The 20,423-nt window shown below is 34.2% G+C and overlaps 2 protein-coding genes across 5 annotated transcripts; one reads left to right on the plus strand and one right to left on the minus strand.

The window, feature by feature from the left end:
- The first annotated feature begins 276 nt into the window (after nt 1–276).
- On the plus strand, nt 277–14,203 carry psme2 (proteasome activator subunit 2). Of its 4 annotated transcripts, none has more exons than XR_015503271.1 (11): nt 277–414; nt 721–753; nt 848–910; nt 1,079–1,165; nt 1,258–1,303; nt 5,452–5,549; nt 5,636–5,704; nt 7,863–9,542; nt 9,712–10,942; nt 12,101–12,187; nt 13,531–14,203. XR_015503271.1 is itself a non-coding variant. In XM_087274656.1 (11 exons), the coding sequence occupies exons 6-11, from the start codon at nt 5,523–5,525 to the stop codon at nt 13,609–13,611; spliced, it is 387 nt and encodes a 128-aa protein (XP_087130782.1). In that variant the 5' UTR covers nt 277–414; nt 721–753; nt 848–910; nt 1,079–1,165; nt 1,258–4,955; nt 5,027–5,522; the 3' UTR covers nt 13,612–14,203.
- On the minus strand, nt 13,749–19,718 carry lsm5 (LSM5 homolog, U6 small nuclear RNA and mRNA degradation associated). Its single transcript, NM_001100438.2, is given in 5 exon segments — nt 13,749–14,160; nt 16,265–16,337; nt 17,000–17,027; nt 18,740–18,835; nt 19,591–19,718. Coding segments are annotated over 5 exon segments (276 nt in total). The 5' UTR covers nt 19,637–19,718; the 3' UTR covers nt 13,749–14,127.
- Nucleotides 19,719–20,423: the final 705 nt, after the last annotated feature.

Raw genomic sequence — 20,423 nt, forward strand, 5'->3', positions numbered from 1 at the left:
AATTTTATTTTTTCTCTTTATCTTGTGTTCTGTCTCTGCTTTTACATAAACATAACGTTTAAGCTATTAATTGCTATTTGTGTTAATTATCAAGGCATTGGTTGAATGACGATTCCTTATTTCTTATAAAATTGTCATATTTCTGTATTAAATAAAAACAGATAGAAATGGGTGTTGTAACATTTTCGACAGTAATATGGAAATGCATATTTTTGGTAGTTCACCGGTACTTACCCAGAGTCCTGACGTGAACCCAGTGGGCGTCGTTTAGAAATCGAAAGTATCGCGAAGGGAAATTTGTCATCTAAACGTCTGCGTCTCTCTGCTTGCGACCTGCTTCGCTTATTAAGACAAATTGCTTTCATTATGTCTAAAGCTAATGTACTGAAGCTAAACTCTGATAATGCAGTGAGGGTAAGTTCATCTTTATAATCTTTATATAATCTCCGTTTACAAACTCGAAGTAAAAACCGTTTGTTTAAGCTGTGCATTGAGTATGGAACCTGTAAGACGTTTTAAAGGTCTTTTTGTCGAATGTATGGATGTTATCGAACGTAACAACTGCTTAATATCTCAATTTATATGTTACAAAAATCCTGAGTCACACTTCCTCATTGACAGTGAAAGTGAAAGTAACTTTACCTGAAGCGCGATGCTTGTAGAAAAATAATTTCTAAGATAAATAAATTGTAATTGAACGTTTGTCTTATCTTCATCCAGATAGAAAACTACCGCCAGTCACTGTATAAGCAGGTATGAGTTTACTTCAGATAATCCAAACATAGGCTGCATTCAGTCTTGTTGCTGCACTGTTGTTTGTGTTGACTGATAGTTCTTTTGTTGACAGGCAGAAGACCTGTTCTCCAATTACATACCATTGAAGATCTCACACCTTGACAACCTGCTGAAGGTATATTTTGCGAACATTTGATTATTTGGCAGATGTGACTACATGCTAATAAACACTAGGCTATATGTGTCTTTAAATGAACTCATCATTACCCTGTTCCAGCTCAACAGAGTTGTTTTAGCTTGAATTCAGCAACAACTGAATTAAAATATTTCTTTATGATTTTAGGGCGATGAGTTTAGTATCACTGACCTCTCATCTCTCCATGCACCCCTGGACATACCCATTCCTGATCCCCCTGCCCCAGAGGACGAGGTTGGCATGCAGCTCAATATTGATAATTATGCTTTCTGAATTAATATTACAAATATTAATTATGACAATATGTATGTAAAATATTTCAATAGGAGATGGAGACAGATAAAAATGAAGATGATGAGAAAAAGAAGAAAGGTAATGTGTACACACACACACACATACGTGACGGGTTTCACAATTTCTCCAACTATTACTTTTCAGCATGTTTGAACCACAGGAAGTAAAAACTATTTTTAGTAGTGGAATAATAGTAACTACCAGTGATGTACGTGTAAGATAAATGGCTGAAAACATGTAAAAACTGGCGCAGAAATTATGTGTTACTAAACAAATACCGTACTAAAAGCTAATGTTAGCTGCATTTACCTATTGGCAGCTAGTTACTAGAACCATATTTCTGCAGTTTAACTAATTATTGGCATGATTCTGTCTCGTAAGACAATGGAATCTATGCCATGGGATCTTTATTTGCTGAGTTACATCACCTGCTGTGACTATAAAACCTAATTCTGGAAGAGCATGTTCATTTGCAATGATTGCAAGTAGGTGCATCATGTGTTTTTGTAATTTTTAAGTTGAACCATGTTAATTTTGTAATACCTGTGTCATTATAAACATAGCCAAGAACACACACACAGCTGTATCTGGCTGGTCATGTGAACTCAATAAGGACAATTTTGTTTTTGGTGTTAGATGACAATGCAGATTTAGAGGATCTGTGTAGGAATTTGATCTAGTCTATTTGCAATGTCCTGTGTCTGATTTGTCTGGTGTTCAAAGCCAGTCATCAAAGTTTTGTCAGGGCACAAAAGGTTAGTCACCGACAAGTCTTTTCTGATTCCCAAACATTCAAAATCATTTGGTGTGTCCTAAATTGCACAATTATGCTCTATTCTGTTCAACCATGCCATACACTTTAGAAAAACACTCTTTAAATACCTGCATCATGCACTTAGGCCCAATCCCAATTCTATTTCTGTACCCCCACTCCTTTCCCTTGGTCCTTGAAACCAAGTCTGAGGGGAAAGGACTCCAAAATTTACCCCTTAGAATTGGTAAACCATTACAACACCTGCACACGTCATCATATGTTGCCGCGATATCTTCATATAAGATCGAGGATTACAACTGCTGTAGTTATTCCAATTGTGTTATTTTTGGGTATTTATCTTCAGGAAGTCACTGAAGGCAAAGATATCATGCTATCAAAACGATATAATGTGGCAATAAGTACTTTGCACTGTTACACAGTGGCCATATGCATAGACCCTAGTTATACCCCGACACCAGAATTTTCTGACAGGGTATTCGAGTGACAGATGTAAATTTATGTTGTGGGACTACTATACAGGAGTTATTATTATGGATTATAGATAGAAAAATTTAGCGGGGTTTTTTTTTTTTTTTTTTGAAAGTTTTTTTTTAAAGCATGACGGTAAAACACAAATGCTGTTATGAATGTATTAAAACATATGTTTGTATGTTGTTGACAAAAAATACTAATTCGTGCATCTACTGACTTCTGTGTGCATATTTTGTACCCATTAGTTAGGAGTGTGGTTTCGAAAAATCTGTTTCAAGGGCTATTTAGCCTTCAAGCTAAAGAGAACTTTAGTAAGGGGGGTAAGGGGAAGGGCTAAGGGGTAGAATTGGGATTGAGCCTTATTCAGCTGATACAAAGTGTCAGTTTTGAAAACGTTATGCACTTAACGCTTACAGCTTTGCTAGTGGAATGGAAGGCGTTATCAAGCTCTCAAGTTTAAAACAATTATTTTGAATTGTGTAAGCAAAATTGTTTTTACACCACCTCCTGGTGGTGACTGGGGTTATATTCAGGTACTATTTGGTAGCTTGCTAATTTATGGAAACTGTTTAATGTTAACTGGAAAACTTTAATATTTCTGAATAGTAAACAAGGGTGTCACACAGATCTTAAAACAGATTGTCAGAAAACAACATATATAATATGTCGTAGTTAATTTAACAGCATCTCTAGGAGTAAAAAGGAATGCAGCACAGGAGGATAAACAATTCAATTCATCTTTATTTCTATAGCACTTTCAAAATGTAGATTGTGCCAAAGCAGATTCACATTGAAGATTATTGTGAATTGAAACAGTGTTAGTTTAGTTGTCAGAGTTTAAGTTCAGTTCACTTTAGCTCAGTGAGGTTTTATTTTCACTCCTGAGAGTCCAAACACTGAAGTGTGAAGCTGCGGTCACACTAGAGTTTGTGTGTGCGAAATTCTGTCGTACGGCGTTGCGAAAAAAGACAGAACTAAACAAGATTAATAGGCATTTTCTGTCCAGAGAGGTCATGTTTTGATCCTCGGTTGGTCTCACGCAGTCACGTGATGCGATTTCGCAGGTCAGAGTTCACCAAGCTTGAACTTTGCACAGCCGCAACCTGCGAAACTTAACGCATGACCCTGCGTTTCCAGTCTGACGCATTCGCGTGCATATGAATAGAAATCTATGGGAGGAAAAGCCCAGTGTGACCGCAGCTTAAATTCATCGATGTGCAGCTCTACAAGTCCTAAACCATGTAAGCCAGTGGCGATAAACACAGGGTAGACATTCAAGACCAGACAGAAAGGGAAGAAAGGAACTTAATGCACAAATAATAACAATAACAGGTGAACAGACTACAAGATAACGAGGGAGGGAAACAGAAAAAGGAACCACATGACCAAACACACCTGAATCAAATTAACATGGAGCACATGGGGAAGTAAACACAACACAAGCACATGGTACAGGGCAAACACAGTCCAAACATGAGTCCTAATAAATGTTAGTGTTCCATTTGAAAAGCGATTAAATTTATACAGTAAATGGCTAAGTGTAATAGTGCATAATGTATTACATTTATTCATTTAGCAGACACTTTTATAAAAGCCATTTACAAATGGGGAAAAAAGAACTTTCAATCACCAGAGTGGCAACATGTGGATGCCATTCCAAGTCTTAATTCATTAAGTTGATTATCTGTTTGTTGAGTCTTTGTACTAAGAGTGTCTGGTGTGTAGAGAATGAGGAAAGAGTGTGTCTCTTACAGGTGCTTTGTAAACCTGTGCTTTACACAGGTACCTGTGTAAAGCACACCCGTGATTGTTGTTTTGATTAGAAAAAGTCTGGCACATATAGAGAGGAAAGAAAAAAGTGTTTCCCACAGGTTGTTTGTCAAGCTAATTCACCTGTGTGAAGCATATTCACAAGTGCACAATGGTAAACAGTGGTGTGATTATTTGGTGCTCCAGTTCTTTCAAAGCAGTGTGAACAGTGTCATCTGACACTTGGTGCACACTAAACAAAGAAACTCTGGGTTTCATTGAAATATAAATGTTACAACAGAATATGATGTTGCAAGGTTCACCCATCTTAGGTTCACAGAATGCTTGAGCATATCTGTTTTTTCATGTTTTAAACTCTTCACAAGTTCTTAACAAAGCAAGCTTACAATATACATAAATATACATATTTTATTGTTTATTTTTAGCTTAAGTCCTAAAAATGACAGTTAAATGAACCAGGGCTAATTTTTTTTTTTTTTCAGACCAAACAAATCAAGACAACTACAAGCGTGAACACACCTTAAATGTCTGGGAGGTTGACTTAAAGGGATAGTTCACCCAAAAATGAAACATTACCCACTATTTACTCACCCTTAATTTGTGTTCAAAAGAAGAAAGAAACATAAATATAACATAAATATTTGAAACCACTTAAGATATTTTGAAGAAAGCTGAAAGTGCAACAATCAACGTCCTGCAGTAGAAAAACAAATAGTAATTCAAAGTTTATGTGTGTTTATGTGTGTTTAGAAACTCGTAAAGCTTTAAAACAATCAAAGGGTGAGTTAATGATATTTGGGTAAGCTATTCCTTAAAGAGCAGAAATGACTGATTATAATAAAATACCTTGAGCAGGGTAATTATAATGAAATAACTTGAGCAGGGTTTAGTTATTGGCACAACAAAATTGCATAACACTTGACATTGCAATATTTCCTTACCTCACATTGTGTGTTCAAATAAAACTCAAAAATTAATAATTAAAACTAACAAGGTGTCAGCACCTAATAACCTGGTTAAAAACAATTATAACGGAAACTGCTTAGCATATAAAAATAAGTGTTCTTCACAATTTAGATGCAGAGAAATGTGAATCACAATGCTCACAATTAAAACCTGTGTGCTGTATGTACTGTATGCATGCTAAAGTATAATAATTGTAAAATGTTGTGGAGATATGAAATATTAATTGTAATGTGACTTTTTTTAGCTCCCAAGTGTGGTTTCATAAAAGGAAATGAAAGGATTGTGAAGTTACTTGACATTGTGAAACCAGAGATAATGGGTCTGAAGGAGACCTGCATCACTGTAAGTGGGAAAAAAGTTTTAGAAGAGTTCTCAGATTTGTCCCAGATATACAGTCATTTTGCAGTAGTTTATCATTTTTTCCTCAGGTTTCTTGCTGGATTGCTCATCTGATTCCCAAAATTGAAGATGGAAATGACTTTGGAGTTGCAATTCAGGTTATTACATTTTAACACCTAATTAAAGATAGCTGGTTTATATAAACACTGCCAAAAATGTGTTCCTTACTTAGAGTTTTTGTCTTGTTTCTAGTCCAACTATATACAATTCTTAACTCAAGAAGCATTTTATAGACAAGCAAAACATATTGTCTTAATAAAAGGTGCATTAGGTGATTGTCTTTAGAAACATTTTTTTTTTTTTTGCTGGTTAAAAATGATTAAAATAAATTATCTAAATGTATTTATATGAATAAAATGTAATAAATGTATTTATATGAATAAAAAAATATTCATCCAATTAAAATTTGCTTGGCCGACAATTTCTATAATTCTGATAAGTAGCTCAAACTGTTTGTCAACAAGCCTAGATTTATTTATCTGCGCAGCCCGTTCACGTAGATTTTTTTTTAATTGCTTAATCAAAATGTTTTCAAATCCTGAATCAATATTGAGTTAGTTTTGCATGCTGGAGGAAGGATGACATCATGGCTGAAGTATTTCTTTTAGACAGGTAATGTTATGTTTTAAAAGTATTTTAGTCACGCAAAGCTGATGTAGATTTCGTTGTCTTATGATTGGGCTATTTGCATGGAAGTGTTCCGGCGAAAGAGTGATATGACCATTTTTTAATTTCATACCTTTTACAGCATCGATAATGTAGATTTTTATTTAGTTTTAACAATGAAACATAAGTAAATAGCGCTATTCCGCCTAACCTGCTTTACTGGGGTAAAGCAAAGAGCATAGAATCACCAGGAGTCGACACTCTAGTTGATGCGGTGGCCATTTTTGCATTAAAATTGCAATAGGACAACATAATATTATAAATCTTTAAAATAAACTATTAAAAGTGCTGATGATTGTGATAGTAAGTGTTGTATTGTCGTCTTTTGGGTTGTATCTCAGCTTTAATGCGCTTTTTAAATAAATAAATAAAAAACAAAGCAGCTGCTTGCCATAGCGACAGCAATAAGATCTAATGGACAGCTGATCGCTTTCATTCCAAAATGGCAGGATTCAGGGCTGTTGCTGGGCACTGCTGTTGCAATGGAACATTATATTGAGTGTCGCCTCATGATGATTCTAAGCTCTTTTTGTGAAGTTGGTTTCACATCGGTTCATTTTTGAACAATAACAACCTTTGACGTGGCCCTTTATTGTGTAGCATGCTATTTTGAATATTCAATCTGAAATTGCATGTAAGTATGGCTGTAAGAGCCATAATTTGATTTAATATAAATTTATTAATAGTGCTCTAATTCATGCACACTTCACACGTTTAACTTATATTACGACATAGAAAAGTGAAAGGAAGAAAGACTGAGCAACACAGTCTTTTGACCGGAGTTTATTATTATGATGCTGAAAATTCAGTAAACATCTTTAAATGAAAAGAAACCTTTGTCAATTTATTGCCTGACTGATTTTGAAATTCTAATTGTACAATGGCTTAGTAATAAATGTTATTTCTGCACCCCGTCGGCCAACCACTAAGCATACAGTAGTCGCTTTAGAAAAAAAGTGCGTGAGAGAGTGAGACCAGCGATCTTTGCATGCATGAAATATTGCACATTATGACAAGTTTCTCTTGCTACACAACTGAAAACATTACAGATATAAGAGTTTTTCATTTGATTAGTAGTATGATAAAGTACTGTAAAGTTTTCTAACTGGCGATTGACATGATCTAGTGGGTTTTTTACTGTCATCTTTAAGGTGCACGCATTCGTGTTTCAGGAAGTGTGGCTTTGGATGGCAGTGGAGGAACTGTTTCAAAGATATTATGATGAATAGCATTTTGACTTTTTTGTTAAAACAAGCTGTATAATCTGCCAGTGGGGTAAGAAAAATGCTATTATAGTAAGTAAAAACAAGATCTTGTTTCTTACCCCATTGACAGATTGTACAGCTTGTTTTAAGGAAAAAACTCTCCTTAATTTTGGCATATTATTTCTGAAAACAAAATCATTTTTGCTTGTAAAAATGCCTCTTGGTTGATATATATATATTTATATATATATATATATATTTTTTTCCCTCGATATTTGGACTAGAAACTAGACAAAAAACCTAAGGAAGAAAAGCTTTTTTTGCAGTGCATTCATATTGTTCATTTTAAGATAACCAGTGGCTAAAATGACTTTTAATATTTTAGGAAAAAATCCTTGAGAGGATTACTGCTGTGAAGACCAAAGTCGAGGGATTCCAGACCAACATTAACAAGTATGAGCATTTTTTTATTAAATATTTTAGATTTTGAATTATATACAACAAAGCAAAGTAAAGCAAAGTCAAATATAATAAATAAAGTAATAGTTGGCTGTGGTATATTCCAAAATGTCCAGTACGTAGAGTTTCCAAGAAAGATCAACTGGAGTAGATGAAACCAGCCATATTTTCAGGATCGTGTTTTTTCGCAGAACAGAACCCTTATTTGGTGGATGGATAAGGAGAGTGATGAATCATTAATGAGGAGAAAAAGTAATGGATCACATTGGATCTGAGTTTTCATTAGATCTGATAGGTCTTGTACCATGGACCAGAATAATGCGATTTGAGACATTCCCAGAACATATGTTTATAAGTACCTTGTGCAGAGTTGTTACATAAGTGACAAAAAGGGTCTGATTTTCTTTTCATTTTAAATAACAGAAAAGGGGTAGCATAAGTCTTAAGAGCTCCAGTGATGAAAATCATCTTTTGTAAGCTGTTTGGACAGCACTGTGTGTAGGTATAGTATGTCCATGGTCATATTGGGGTGATATAAAGACAATATGTCTCTTTTTTTTTAATTTCCTGACGTTAAATTAGAATCCAAATCTCTCCCTTTTTGAGGCCCACCACAACGTGATGTAGGAGTGCAGTTTCCCCACCCACCGAATTGATTGACAGCCACGCATTAACATGTCTTCATAGTAACATGTATAATCATATCAGCAAGACAGGACAATAATAGGTTGTTGTATATAGCTCAAAATCTAAGCAGTAAAGCAACTGGGATTAAAAACAGTTGGGTTTAAATGATATGTTCAGCTCGCTGTGATCAGTAATCATCATCGAATGTGATCAAGAATGAGTTTTACAAGTTTAAAACATTTTTAAAACAGTGCATGTTTGTAATGTAAAGATACAGCAATTTTACCGTCTTTATCACTTCAGCTGCATGTCAGTACAATTCGTCACCAAGGTTCTGTCTGCGTTCTAAATGATTTTGAGATATTGAGCTTCAAAGTTTTTGCATTCCATATCGCAAACAACATGTGTGAAACAGTTTCTTTCATACATTACCATGACAGAGACCCTAACGGTTCTCTAATTGTAAATTATCAAAGTTCTCTTACATTTGCAAATTGAAGTAAAAAAAAACACAGTAAATGCAGATAGAACCTTCTAATTCTGAAAAGTAATTTTCCACTTGGAATTATAACGTTCTATCAGGCAGATCATTCATTGAAGCATTACTTTTCAAAAAGTATAATCAAAAAATATATAAGTTAGATTGTAACAATATGTTGATGCTTGAGAAAGTTAAATTTGTGCTTTCTATAACATTTTTTTCATGTTTTAGGATATTTTGTCTTGTTCAAATTAAGCACACAAGGCTGTGCTAATTTTTTTTTTCCAGAGCAGATGTTAATTGTATCTAATTAATATATTAATATTTATTACACTTTTTGCTTTATATGAATTATTGAATTATATTTATTGAATTATATGCCCCATGAATTAAATTAAGTATTTGCCCTTCAAGGCATATTATTAAATTTAACACTTTAAAAACAGATGATGACCAAATGAGTATAATAAACCCTGAAAAGTGTTTCACTGACTATATGTAAACAAATAAATATATTTATATATAATTAATATATTACTTTTTTAATATTCATTTCATTTTCAACATTGTCAAATTTTACATTTCATCTCAATGTCGGCGACACTGGCACAGTGGGTAGCAATATCGCCTTACAGCAGGTCACTCTTTCGAGTCTCAGCTGGGTCAGTTGGCATTTCTGTGTGGAGTTTGCATGTTCTCCCTGTATTAGTGTGGGTTTTCTCCGGGTGCTCCGGTTTCCCCCACAAGTCCAAAGACATGTGGTACAGGTGAATTAGGTAAGCTAAAATTGGCCATAGTGTATGTGTGTGATTGAGTGTGTATGGGTGTTTCCTAGAGATGGGTTAGAGCTGAAAGGGCATCCGCAGTTTAAAACATATGCTGATAAGTTGGTGGTTCATTCCGCTGTGGCAACCCCAGATTAATAAAATAACTAAGCCGAAAAGAAAATGAATGAATCTCAATGTCAAGAAATGCTTCTAAATCATCACATTTACACACATCTCAATTTTGTGTGGTGCATTATTTAGTCGACTCTGATTTTGTGTTTCTGGTCTTTCCTGCTGTCAATGGAGCAGCCCGGCAAAATGACAAAGAAAGCTGATCTTGATTGGTTCTCGTGCATGCATTAAAAATGCCTATTGGCTCACAGAAAGAACCCTAAACAGCCAAGATAGAGTTGAACTTTGTAGTTAAATCGTTTTTGTTTTTTTTAAATAGAAACTCTTAAAATGTAAACAACTTATAAAAACATCATATAATGTAACTAAGTTGTCACTTAATAAGAAAATGTGAATAACTCAGTTTTGACAAAAATGTCAGATAGAACCTTATAATTCTAAGGTGACAAATTATAAAAGAAGATGCTTTAATCCACATTAACATACAGCAGTGGATAATAATGTGTATCCTGTCACATTTTCGTGCAAAAACAGTGCAAAGTTAAATTCGTGCACTGTGTGTGTGTGTGTGCATGAACTTTTTAACAACATTGTGTGTGACTCATCGCTTCCTTCATGTCTGTCACTGTCTGAGGCACCTTCTGACATGCACATGGGAACGTTGGGCAGGAAGAACTAGCATTAAAGGCACAGGCCACAAAAACAGCAACATTGTGTTTAGAGCAGAGAATTTGAATGTTCTGAAATGTATTATAAATAATCTCATGGGTGTTTAGAGCTTAAACTTTACAGACACATTCTGGTATATTAAATGTTGGAAACGGGGTAAAATAGGTACCTATTAAAGATGAATTTTAGTTATTTTGAAGTTACAAAACCGTCACAGACAGTGTCCCAGTTTAATCCAAAGTGTGATGTTAGTAATGAGATTTTTTTATCTGCAGGTACTTCTCAGAAAGGGGTGATGCGGTGGCCAAAGCTTCCAAAGACACACATGTGGTGAGAGAATTAACTTTTTGGTGTATTTCTTTCTTTCTTTCTTTCTTTCTTTCTTTCTTTCAGTTAAGTAAGATTTCAAAATCATATTTTCATTTTGCCATTTGCCATTTAACTCTTTGATCTACGATGCATACACTTATAAATAAATACTACTCTGAAAATATATTTTTTTAAATGTCTGATAAAGGTGTCAGAATAAAGAAGCATACACATTTTTAGTGTGTAAGTTATAACCACACCTCCTCCAAGAGCAATAATCACTTTCATTATATGTACTCTGAAAGGTGAAAGGTTTGAGCTTATTTAATGAAGACATATGAATCTTTAATGGTGAACTGAAGAGAGAATTAAAATTAAAATGGACTCAGTAGTCAAACCTATTTAATCATTAAATGTTTTTTTTTTATTTTAGTATCTGCAATTCAATCTTAAGTTTGCTATATATAATTGTTCCATAATAAAATATTAAATGGTAAGTTAACACAAAAATGAAAATTTTATTATTAATTACTCAACCTCATGTCATTAAATTCTACTGAGACCTTCATTCATCTTAGAAACACAAATTAAGATATTTTAAATGAAATTTGAGTTCTCTTGTAGTCTATAGACAGCAATAGTCAAGAGGCATTCAAATTCCAAAAGGAAATAAAAACATTGTCAGAACATTACATAGGACTTCAGAAGTGGTTCAACTGTAATCATAAGAATCTCCACTTTTGTGCCCCCTAACCACCCCCCCCCCCCCCCAACCTGACAGTGAATAAAAATCTTTTTTAAACAAAGTCATTTCCTTTTTTTTTTTCTTTTTTTTTTACACAAAAGTGTTTTTGTAGTTTCAATTGAAATAACATTGAATGTTTTTAGGGTTTTTTGTTCTTTTTCCGGACTTTAAGTGCCTCATGACCGTTGCTGTCTATAGAGGATGGGAAGCTCTAGGATTTCATCCAAAATATCTTAAATTGTGCTGTAAAGATTATCTGAGGGGATTGGAACTATATAATCGTGATTAATTAATAACATAACATTTTAATTTCATTTTAACTCTTTTGTGGGTAACTTTAATACATGATAATAATAATTTATCCTTCAAATAATGTTTGAAAACTTTGATCTTTTTATTTTTGTGTAATATGAAGCACTTGTTCTTTTTGACAGATGGATTATCGCTCTCTAGTGCATGAGAAGGATGAAGCAGCATATTCTGAGATTAGGGTGATTGTGCTTGATATACGCGGTTTCTATGTAAGTCTTTCGATTATTTGGTTTAAATTGAAAATATGAATTAAACATAACTGTGGACACAGCTGTAGATTACATTGTAAAAAAATCTGCCTGTTTTTGTTGATTCAAATGAATATTTTTAGTAATTTCAATTTTCATCAATCAAATAAAGTAAAAATATACACTCACCGACCACTTTATTAGGTACACCTTACTAGTACCCGGTTGGACCCTTTTACCTTCAGTACTGCGTTAATGCTTCATGGCATTCAACAAGGTACTGGAAATACTCCTTAGAGATTTTGGTCCATATTGACATGATAGCATCACGCAGTTGCTGCAGATTTGTCGGCTGCACATCCATGATGCGAATCTCCTGTTCCACATCCCAAAGGTGCTCTGGTGACTGTGGAGGCCATTTGAGTAGAGTGAACTCATTTTCATGTACAAGAAATGAAATGATTCAAACTTTATAACATAGTGCGTTATCCTACAACAGGGGTCACCAATCTCGTTCCTGTAGGTCCGGTGCCCTGCAGGGTTTACCTCCAACTTGCCTCAACACACCTGCCTGGGTGTTTCAAGTATACCTAGTAAGACCTTGATTAGCTTGTTCAGGTGTGTTTGATTAGGGTTGGAGCTAAAATCTGCAGGACACCGGACCTCCAGGAACAAGTTTGGTGATCCCTGTCCTACACTGTGATCATAAAGGGACGGACATGGTCAGCAACAACACTCAGGTTGGTTGTGGCATTGACACGATGCTCAATTGGTACTAATGGGCCTAAAGTGTGCCAAGAAAATATCCCCCACACCATTACACCACCAGCATTTGAGTTATTGTTGCCTTTCTATCAGTTCAAACCAGTCTGTCCATTCTCCTCTGGCATCAACAGGGCATTTGCGCCCACAGAACTGCCGCTCACTGGATATTTTCTCTTTTTCCAACCATTCTCTGTAAACCCTAGAGATGTTTGTGCATGAAAATTCCAGTAGATCAGCAGTTTCTGAAATTCTCAGACCAGCCCGCTTGACTCTAACAACTATTCCATGTTCAAAGTCACTTAAATCACTTTTCTTCCCCATTCTGATGCTCGGTTTGAACTGCAGCAGATTAACTTGACCATGTCTAAATGCCTAAATGCATTAAGTTGCTGCAATGTGATTGGCTGTTTGGAAATTTCCGTTAACAAGCAGCTGGACAGGTGTACCTAATAAAGTGGCCGGTGAATGTAGTTTGTATATCTATCTAAAATAAATTGTTGAAACCTGATTAACTTATTAAATTTAAAGTTACATAAAAACATATGTTGTGATTATTTTTGTCGTGATTTCTAGAGTAAGATGGCTGTTTTTGCTTTTAGGCGGAACTGTATGACGTCATCAGCAAGAACCTGGAGAAGGTGACGAATCCTAAAGGAGAAGAGAAGCCCTCCATGTACTGAAACGGATGTTTACCGGGACAGAAATAAACATGCAGTAGCACAACTTAGACCTGTTTTCAGACTTTCTAGAGATACATTACTGAAGTTAAATCAGTCATAATCATACAGTGTGTTGTGGTACATATGATAAGATGATGTACAGCTCCATTTGCATTTATTTCAGCATATACAAAAAGTAAATCAGCAGAACTGACCAACAAATTTACAAACAGGACATGTTATTAAAGCAAACAACCACAATAAAAGCAACAGTTTCACAAAATATCCTGTTTCTTTATCCACACTTTCGGAATATATCATACCAAATTTTGTTAGAACTTAAAATTAATTCAAACACTAATTCATTGTATTTGTTTTATTGTAACATAGAACAATGTTTACAAAAATGTTTCAGATGGGTTAAGTAATAAAAGAACTAATGTGGAAAACAAACATATGCTTGAAAACCTGACATGACGTTTCTTTCAGAGAACGAGAACTTAAAATGTATATTTTTGAAAAGTCGCTACACATTTTTCAAACTTCTGGTCCTTCTCCTCCTGGAATCAGCTGGAAAACAATAAACAATTGGTTATATTATATTTAAAATGAAGCAATCTCATGTGTTTTTTGTTCAATTAATGTGCCATTTACTTGTGTCATGCTTCGGGAAAGATAAAAGATGAAAATATGGTCCAGTTAATGTAATTTTGGACTGATGTATGCCTTTATAACAAATGACCAAACAACAGACAACCAATCTTTCTCTAGACTTTATAATCCACAACTTGCAGATTTTCCCTTTGATGGTGACTATATTGAAGCAGGCAATAAAACTTGCTTCTATTAATCTCTTTAGATGTTTTAAAATAATGTAGGTGTAAGCACATTTCCATATAAAAGAAAATTATTAACTCAAAGCATTACTGCTTTATATCCAGAACACTGATTCAAGGTACTATCAGAGAGAAAAGTACAGGGGCTTTGATTCCCCTAAATCATAGGTCTCAAACTCAATTTCTGGAAGGTCTCCGCTCTGCACAGTTTTGTTCAAACCCTAATCAATCACAGCTGATCCAACTGATCAAGGTGTTCAAGAAGATAACTAAAGACTGTTAAGCATGTGTGAGTTAGGGGTGGTTGGAGCTAAACTATGCAGAGCTGCGGCCCTCCAGGAATTGAGTTTGAGACCATTGCCCTATTTAACCCTTGATCCACCCAGAAGCATGTCAAAATATTTGTGGGGTCAGTCCTTAAAATAATGAGAAACAGTTTGTTATGATATGCATCTTCAATAATTAAAATAATACATAATAAAAATATATATTTAGCCACCCCTCAAATAGTTCATACTATTATGATCAAGCCAAACAGTTATACTAGAAAATGTTCATCTAGCAGATATAGAGCAGAGGTTCACAAACTTTTCAGCCTGCAACCCCCAAAATAACCAGTGACTCACGACCCACAATATTCTCTGAGGTGGTTATAAATATATAAACCTGGCACACAACGGAGCACACATACCAATAGGCCCAAGTCTATTCATCCTTTAATTTTGGAGAACGCTACTCGAAGACCATCCTCCATGTTCAGATGTGTCCTGTATTTATTTTTACTGTGCATGGGTGCCATAAAGGTGTCGGAAAATCCAACCTGGGGCTATAAAAATCAATGCATTTGACGCTATTGCTGTGTCTTTAATGCAATATAATCACCCCAGTGGTCGCAAAAAATAAATAAATAAAGCAGATGCCTTTTTATTTGGATGTTAATTTGTTAATGTTTATTATTAACATGTTAAAAATGTTACTTTTAAGAACTATTTTATTCTTCAGTAGGTTATGAATAAAATATGGTCCTTCTAATCATTTAATAAAATAAATTAGATTTTTGAAAATCGCAAAGTGACCCCCCTCATTGTCCTGCGACCCCCACTTTAGGAACCACTGATCTAAAGCACCGATTTAAGCAGGAAGAGTTGACACCACAGTTTTCTTGTAAAACAGGTGTTTGTATCTACATATAATCTAAAAGCAAAGTGAAATCAGACATATCCTTTGTATTTTTAACAGACACCTGCGCAGACATGGAAGTTAAAAAGTAAAAAAAATAAGTGTAATCTTTCAGGGTCATCCATTTATTGGTGCAGAAATGCAAACATATCAGTTTGTTTTATATAAAAAAAAATAGGTCTTTGAGAATCCCGCATCTACTAAAATAGCCAATAAAAGATTACTGTAGGTCAAAATAGAAAAGTTCAATAAGTTTGATTAATAAATTAGATGTTTTTGAATTAAATATATAAATTTGGTTCACAGAAGCTTGTATTACACTAACATTACTGAAAAAGTGGACCACTGACACCGATTTGTCAATGTATAATTCACACCCTAGGTACATTATAAATAATATGAGATTAAACTGGAATAGCAAAAAAGCTAATTATTAAAATGACAGAAGCAAACTTCTTTGTTTTTGTTTATAAAAATGTAAAATTGAAATAAGTTTACAAAATGCCAAAACAGAACACTTCTGACAACAGAAAATGTACATAAACTTGCATTAAAAATTACATTTTAAAATAATGAAAAAAAATTAAAATGACATTAAAGCAAATATTGTTTGCTGGTGCATGCATGAGATTACGTGCAGATGAACTTATTTGTCATACCATTGTGATGTTATTGCCATTAAGGAGAATCTGATCCAGTTTTGTGATTCTTCTTCCCTCTGGTGTGATTTCACTGTGATACAAACACACAAGCCCGAAATGAGGAAATATTTAATACCAAGTGTTCAAAAATGTAACCTACATCTATAAATTCTTGTGAAAATACTTCATAATCCAATTTTCCTTGCATCTTGAATACATGAGTGTACACTTCACATTCAAGTACACTTCACATTCAATTGATTTTTTTTTTTTTTAATCAATGATAATACTTGGAATTATTCTTTAATAATAATGTCACAAAATATAAAACGGTTTCAATAGTGATAAAAATTTGCTAATACCACTGAACTTCTAACTAAGCATACTTTAAAAAAAAGTTTCTAAAAAGATTAGAAAATGCCTTCTCTATGCAGTATAGTTTATAGAATAATTAGAATACAGTATAAATAGTCTAATGGTATAAAACTTGAGCTTTAGTTAATCTCTAGAACGAAAGTGCTTTTTTTATTGATAGTTTATCCTAATAAAACAAACACCTAAAATTTTGGAGACAGGATACTGATCGTTTGAAACTCGAACAGCATTTAGAACAATAGAAGGTTGAGTAAATGTTGACAATTAAAATTTTTGAGGGAACTATCCTTTAAGTCAAAGCAGAAGAGAATGCATGAATACACTGTGCAAAGACAATTAAGCAAATATTTAATATTTTTGTTTAGGAAATATACTTACAATTCTGTGACATCCTCTAGGACCATGTCTGATGTAAAGCATCAAGGAAATGTACAACATCGCAAAGATAACATTACATAGACATTTACATTTCTCTGTTGACAACATGTGATGTAGTGTATTGTATTTTTTTATTTAATGCCATGTCAGCAATGCAAGGCTATTTTCATGGCAAGAACATTTCAATAATAAATATACAATTAAAAAACAAAAACAAATGAATACATAAATTAAATACATCTTTAAATGCTAATACATTTTTTTATAATTTTTTTTACTATTTTCCAGGTGTCATTTTGCTAAAAATGTCCTGAAGAGACATCATTTGATAAAAAAAAAAAAAGCCTTCTGGAATTGTTAAAAGCAGGACAATCCAGTAAAATCTGTTTTACTGTAAAAGAAAGTGTGATGTGCAAACATTGAGCAGGGTCTTCACATTTGAGAAAAAAAAAAAAAGCATGGATCATTCTTGCATGTCCAATACAACATCTAGTAAAAATCACTAAATCAAATTTAGTCTTAAAATGACTAAAAATTCAGTTTGAGATTTCAGGTTGTATTTCATACAGTTTATTATTTCTCAATGCATCCTACTCCTCTTGCCACTTATTTAAAAAGTAAACGTTGATAAAAGATTTCATCTCTAAAAGAGGAATTTGGCATTCGTTCACAACTTATTTCAAAGCATCCTTAGCTGCTGGATCAAGCTCGCTCGTTTCCTGAAAGCCCAACATGTCCCGGAACCCAGCAAAAAAAAAAAAAAAAAATATGAAAAAAAATGGTTTTGTAAATGGTGAACTTTAGTTATAATATCATTAATCAAAGGATGATCATTTTCTGAAGATTCCATCACTTGGAGGCATGATTTGGAGTCTGTAAATATGATAGAGTTCTTTTGTTGGACATTTTCTTATATTAAAATGCTAAAACTAAAGCACAGGCTAATGAACATTCTTTAGGCAGACTGATTCCACAACGTTGTTGTTCAGTCACCATTGCTGCTGTTATGCCATTTTCCACCCTTGAACTGACAACATGATAGCATTGCCATTTGCTAATGATTTTAAGTCAACTCAATAGCATTATAACAAAGGGTCTATAATCAATAAACAGCAGTAAAGAATTAAAATGTCTACAAAGTAACACTTTATCATGTAAATACATAAATATGTCACCATGCGGACATAATAACACTATCATTATTTAACTGCCCTGCAAATATAAGAGGCTCTTACTGTTATAAAATGATTTATGTGAAATATTATAAGGTGATTCAGTGGCGCAGTAGGTAGTGCTGTCACCTCATAGCAAGAAGGTCGCTGGTTCGAGCTTCGGCTGGGTCAGTTGGCTTTTCTGTGTGGAGTTTGCATGTTCTCCCTGCGTTCATGTGGGTTTTCTCCGGGTGCTCCGGTTTCTCCCACAGTCCAGACTTGCGGTACAGGTGAATTGGGTATGTTAAATTGTCTGTAGTGTATGGGTGTGAATGTGTATGTTTCCCTGAAATGGGCATCCGCTGCGTAAAACATATGCTAAATAAGTTGGCGAGTCATTCCGCTGTGGCGACCCCAGATTAATAAACGGACTAAGGGAAATAAAGGGAAATATTATGTGTAACTATATCTTTAGCTAGCAGTATTTAAAAAAAAAAAAAAAAAGTTGAATCCAAAACTAAATTGTAAACATCACAAATATTTGACAGTGTTTTGTTTATTTTTTTTACCGCCAGTAGGTAAAGGATACTGACAAAGTCGTCAAACCCAAGCAGAGTTCCCACAATCTCTTTATCGTTCTTCATAACGATGTGAATCCGAGAGCCAATGCACTTATCCACCAGCTCTAAAAGACAGCATACAATCCCCATCATAAACATAGTCACATCATTGGCTGTTAAAGGAAACATTTTGGGTGGTCAGTGTGATATACAACTGTAAAACCTTGTAAAGAAATTCAATTTATGTTAAACGTTACTTCAACTATACAGCCAATGTAAGTTTTTAACGAACCACGTTTAATAAAACTTTAAATTTCTTTGGCTTTAACACTAGGTGTGGGATTGAGTAATATGTTAATACCAAATTCATTCTTTAAAGTACTAATTTTAGGCTTATTTGACTCAACAACAACAAAAATCCTGCGAGTAAAGAGTGGCTTTTAACCATTTGACACGGTATCTCTAATGTCGTAACTCATACATAAAATTTTATTTTCAGAGTATCTTACTTGTAAATACATCTTAATGGAAATTGTTAATGATAAATGTGTTCCCAAGTCATAATTACAATATTTTAAACTCCAACAGAGGGAAACATATTAGTGATTTATTTTTTTCGCCCACACTAACTGAAGGAACTGGCTTCCGTTCATATATAATCAATCACACATTGATGTATAAATTTGTGAAATTAAATATTTAAGTTAAAATAAAAACACATTGACATGATTAGGGCCACATCTTTTGTGCACACGTGTATTCAATTAGATAAAAAAGCTTAGTGAGTTACGAACGTGACTGATTGGCATCTCTGCCCCGTACAATAACACAAAAGTTATGTCAGTAAATGATAAGCAATTTTAAAGAAAGTGAAACAAACCGAGTGGTAAAAGCTGCGAAGGATTCGTTGCTGTGATTGCCGCCATTTTGATAACAGACCTGAATAATCGGGACCGGAAGCCAATTACAAGCATGGTTAATCGATATCAGCACACATCGATAGCATCTTCTTCTTCTTCTTCTTCTTTCTGTTTTATGGCGACTAACAATTAAAAGCATTATCGCCACCTACTGTACCGAATCTTACTCCGATGAAAGGGCAACAAAAAGAAACGAGGAGGGAGGGAAAGGGGGGAAAAAAACACCTTGGATGTTTCATATTCTCCAATCTTTGCATCTAGACCACATACTCATGTCAGCGCTGCGTGTTCAGCTCCTCTAACATAAAGGGCCTTTACGACAATGATTGAGAATACTCTCATCCATAAATATTAGACTATCTATAACCTAAATCCGAATACTCTATATACCTAATAAACGCTCTATATCTTGCCAATCTATTATACCTTTTCCTAGAATAATTTTATATATTGTTTTATCTTCCCCACACTGACTGAATAACATATCACGATTTTTATTATATTTGCTACATATAAATAGTGCATAATCCACATTTTCAGTTACACCACATACATCACATTTCCCATCCGCATGTAAACCCATTAACGCAAGAGTTGCATTTAACCCTGTGTGTCCCAATCTTAATCTTGATAACCACACCTCTTCCTTCCTATTTCTTCCTTGATTTAGTGTTGTCCCTACTGTCTGTATAATACTATAGTGCCATCTTCCAGTATTACTATTATCCCATCTAATTTGCCATTTATTTATTAGTTTTTCCTTTAAAATCGATTTTGCCTCTCTTTTCCCCAG

The sequence above is a fragment of the Danio rerio genome, chromosome 12, assembly GCF_052040795.2.
Source record: "Danio rerio strain M-AB ecotype USA chromosome 12, GRCz13ab, whole genome shotgun sequence".
Taxonomy (NCBI): Eukaryota; Metazoa; Chordata; class Actinopteri; order Cypriniformes; family Danionidae; genus Danio; species Danio rerio.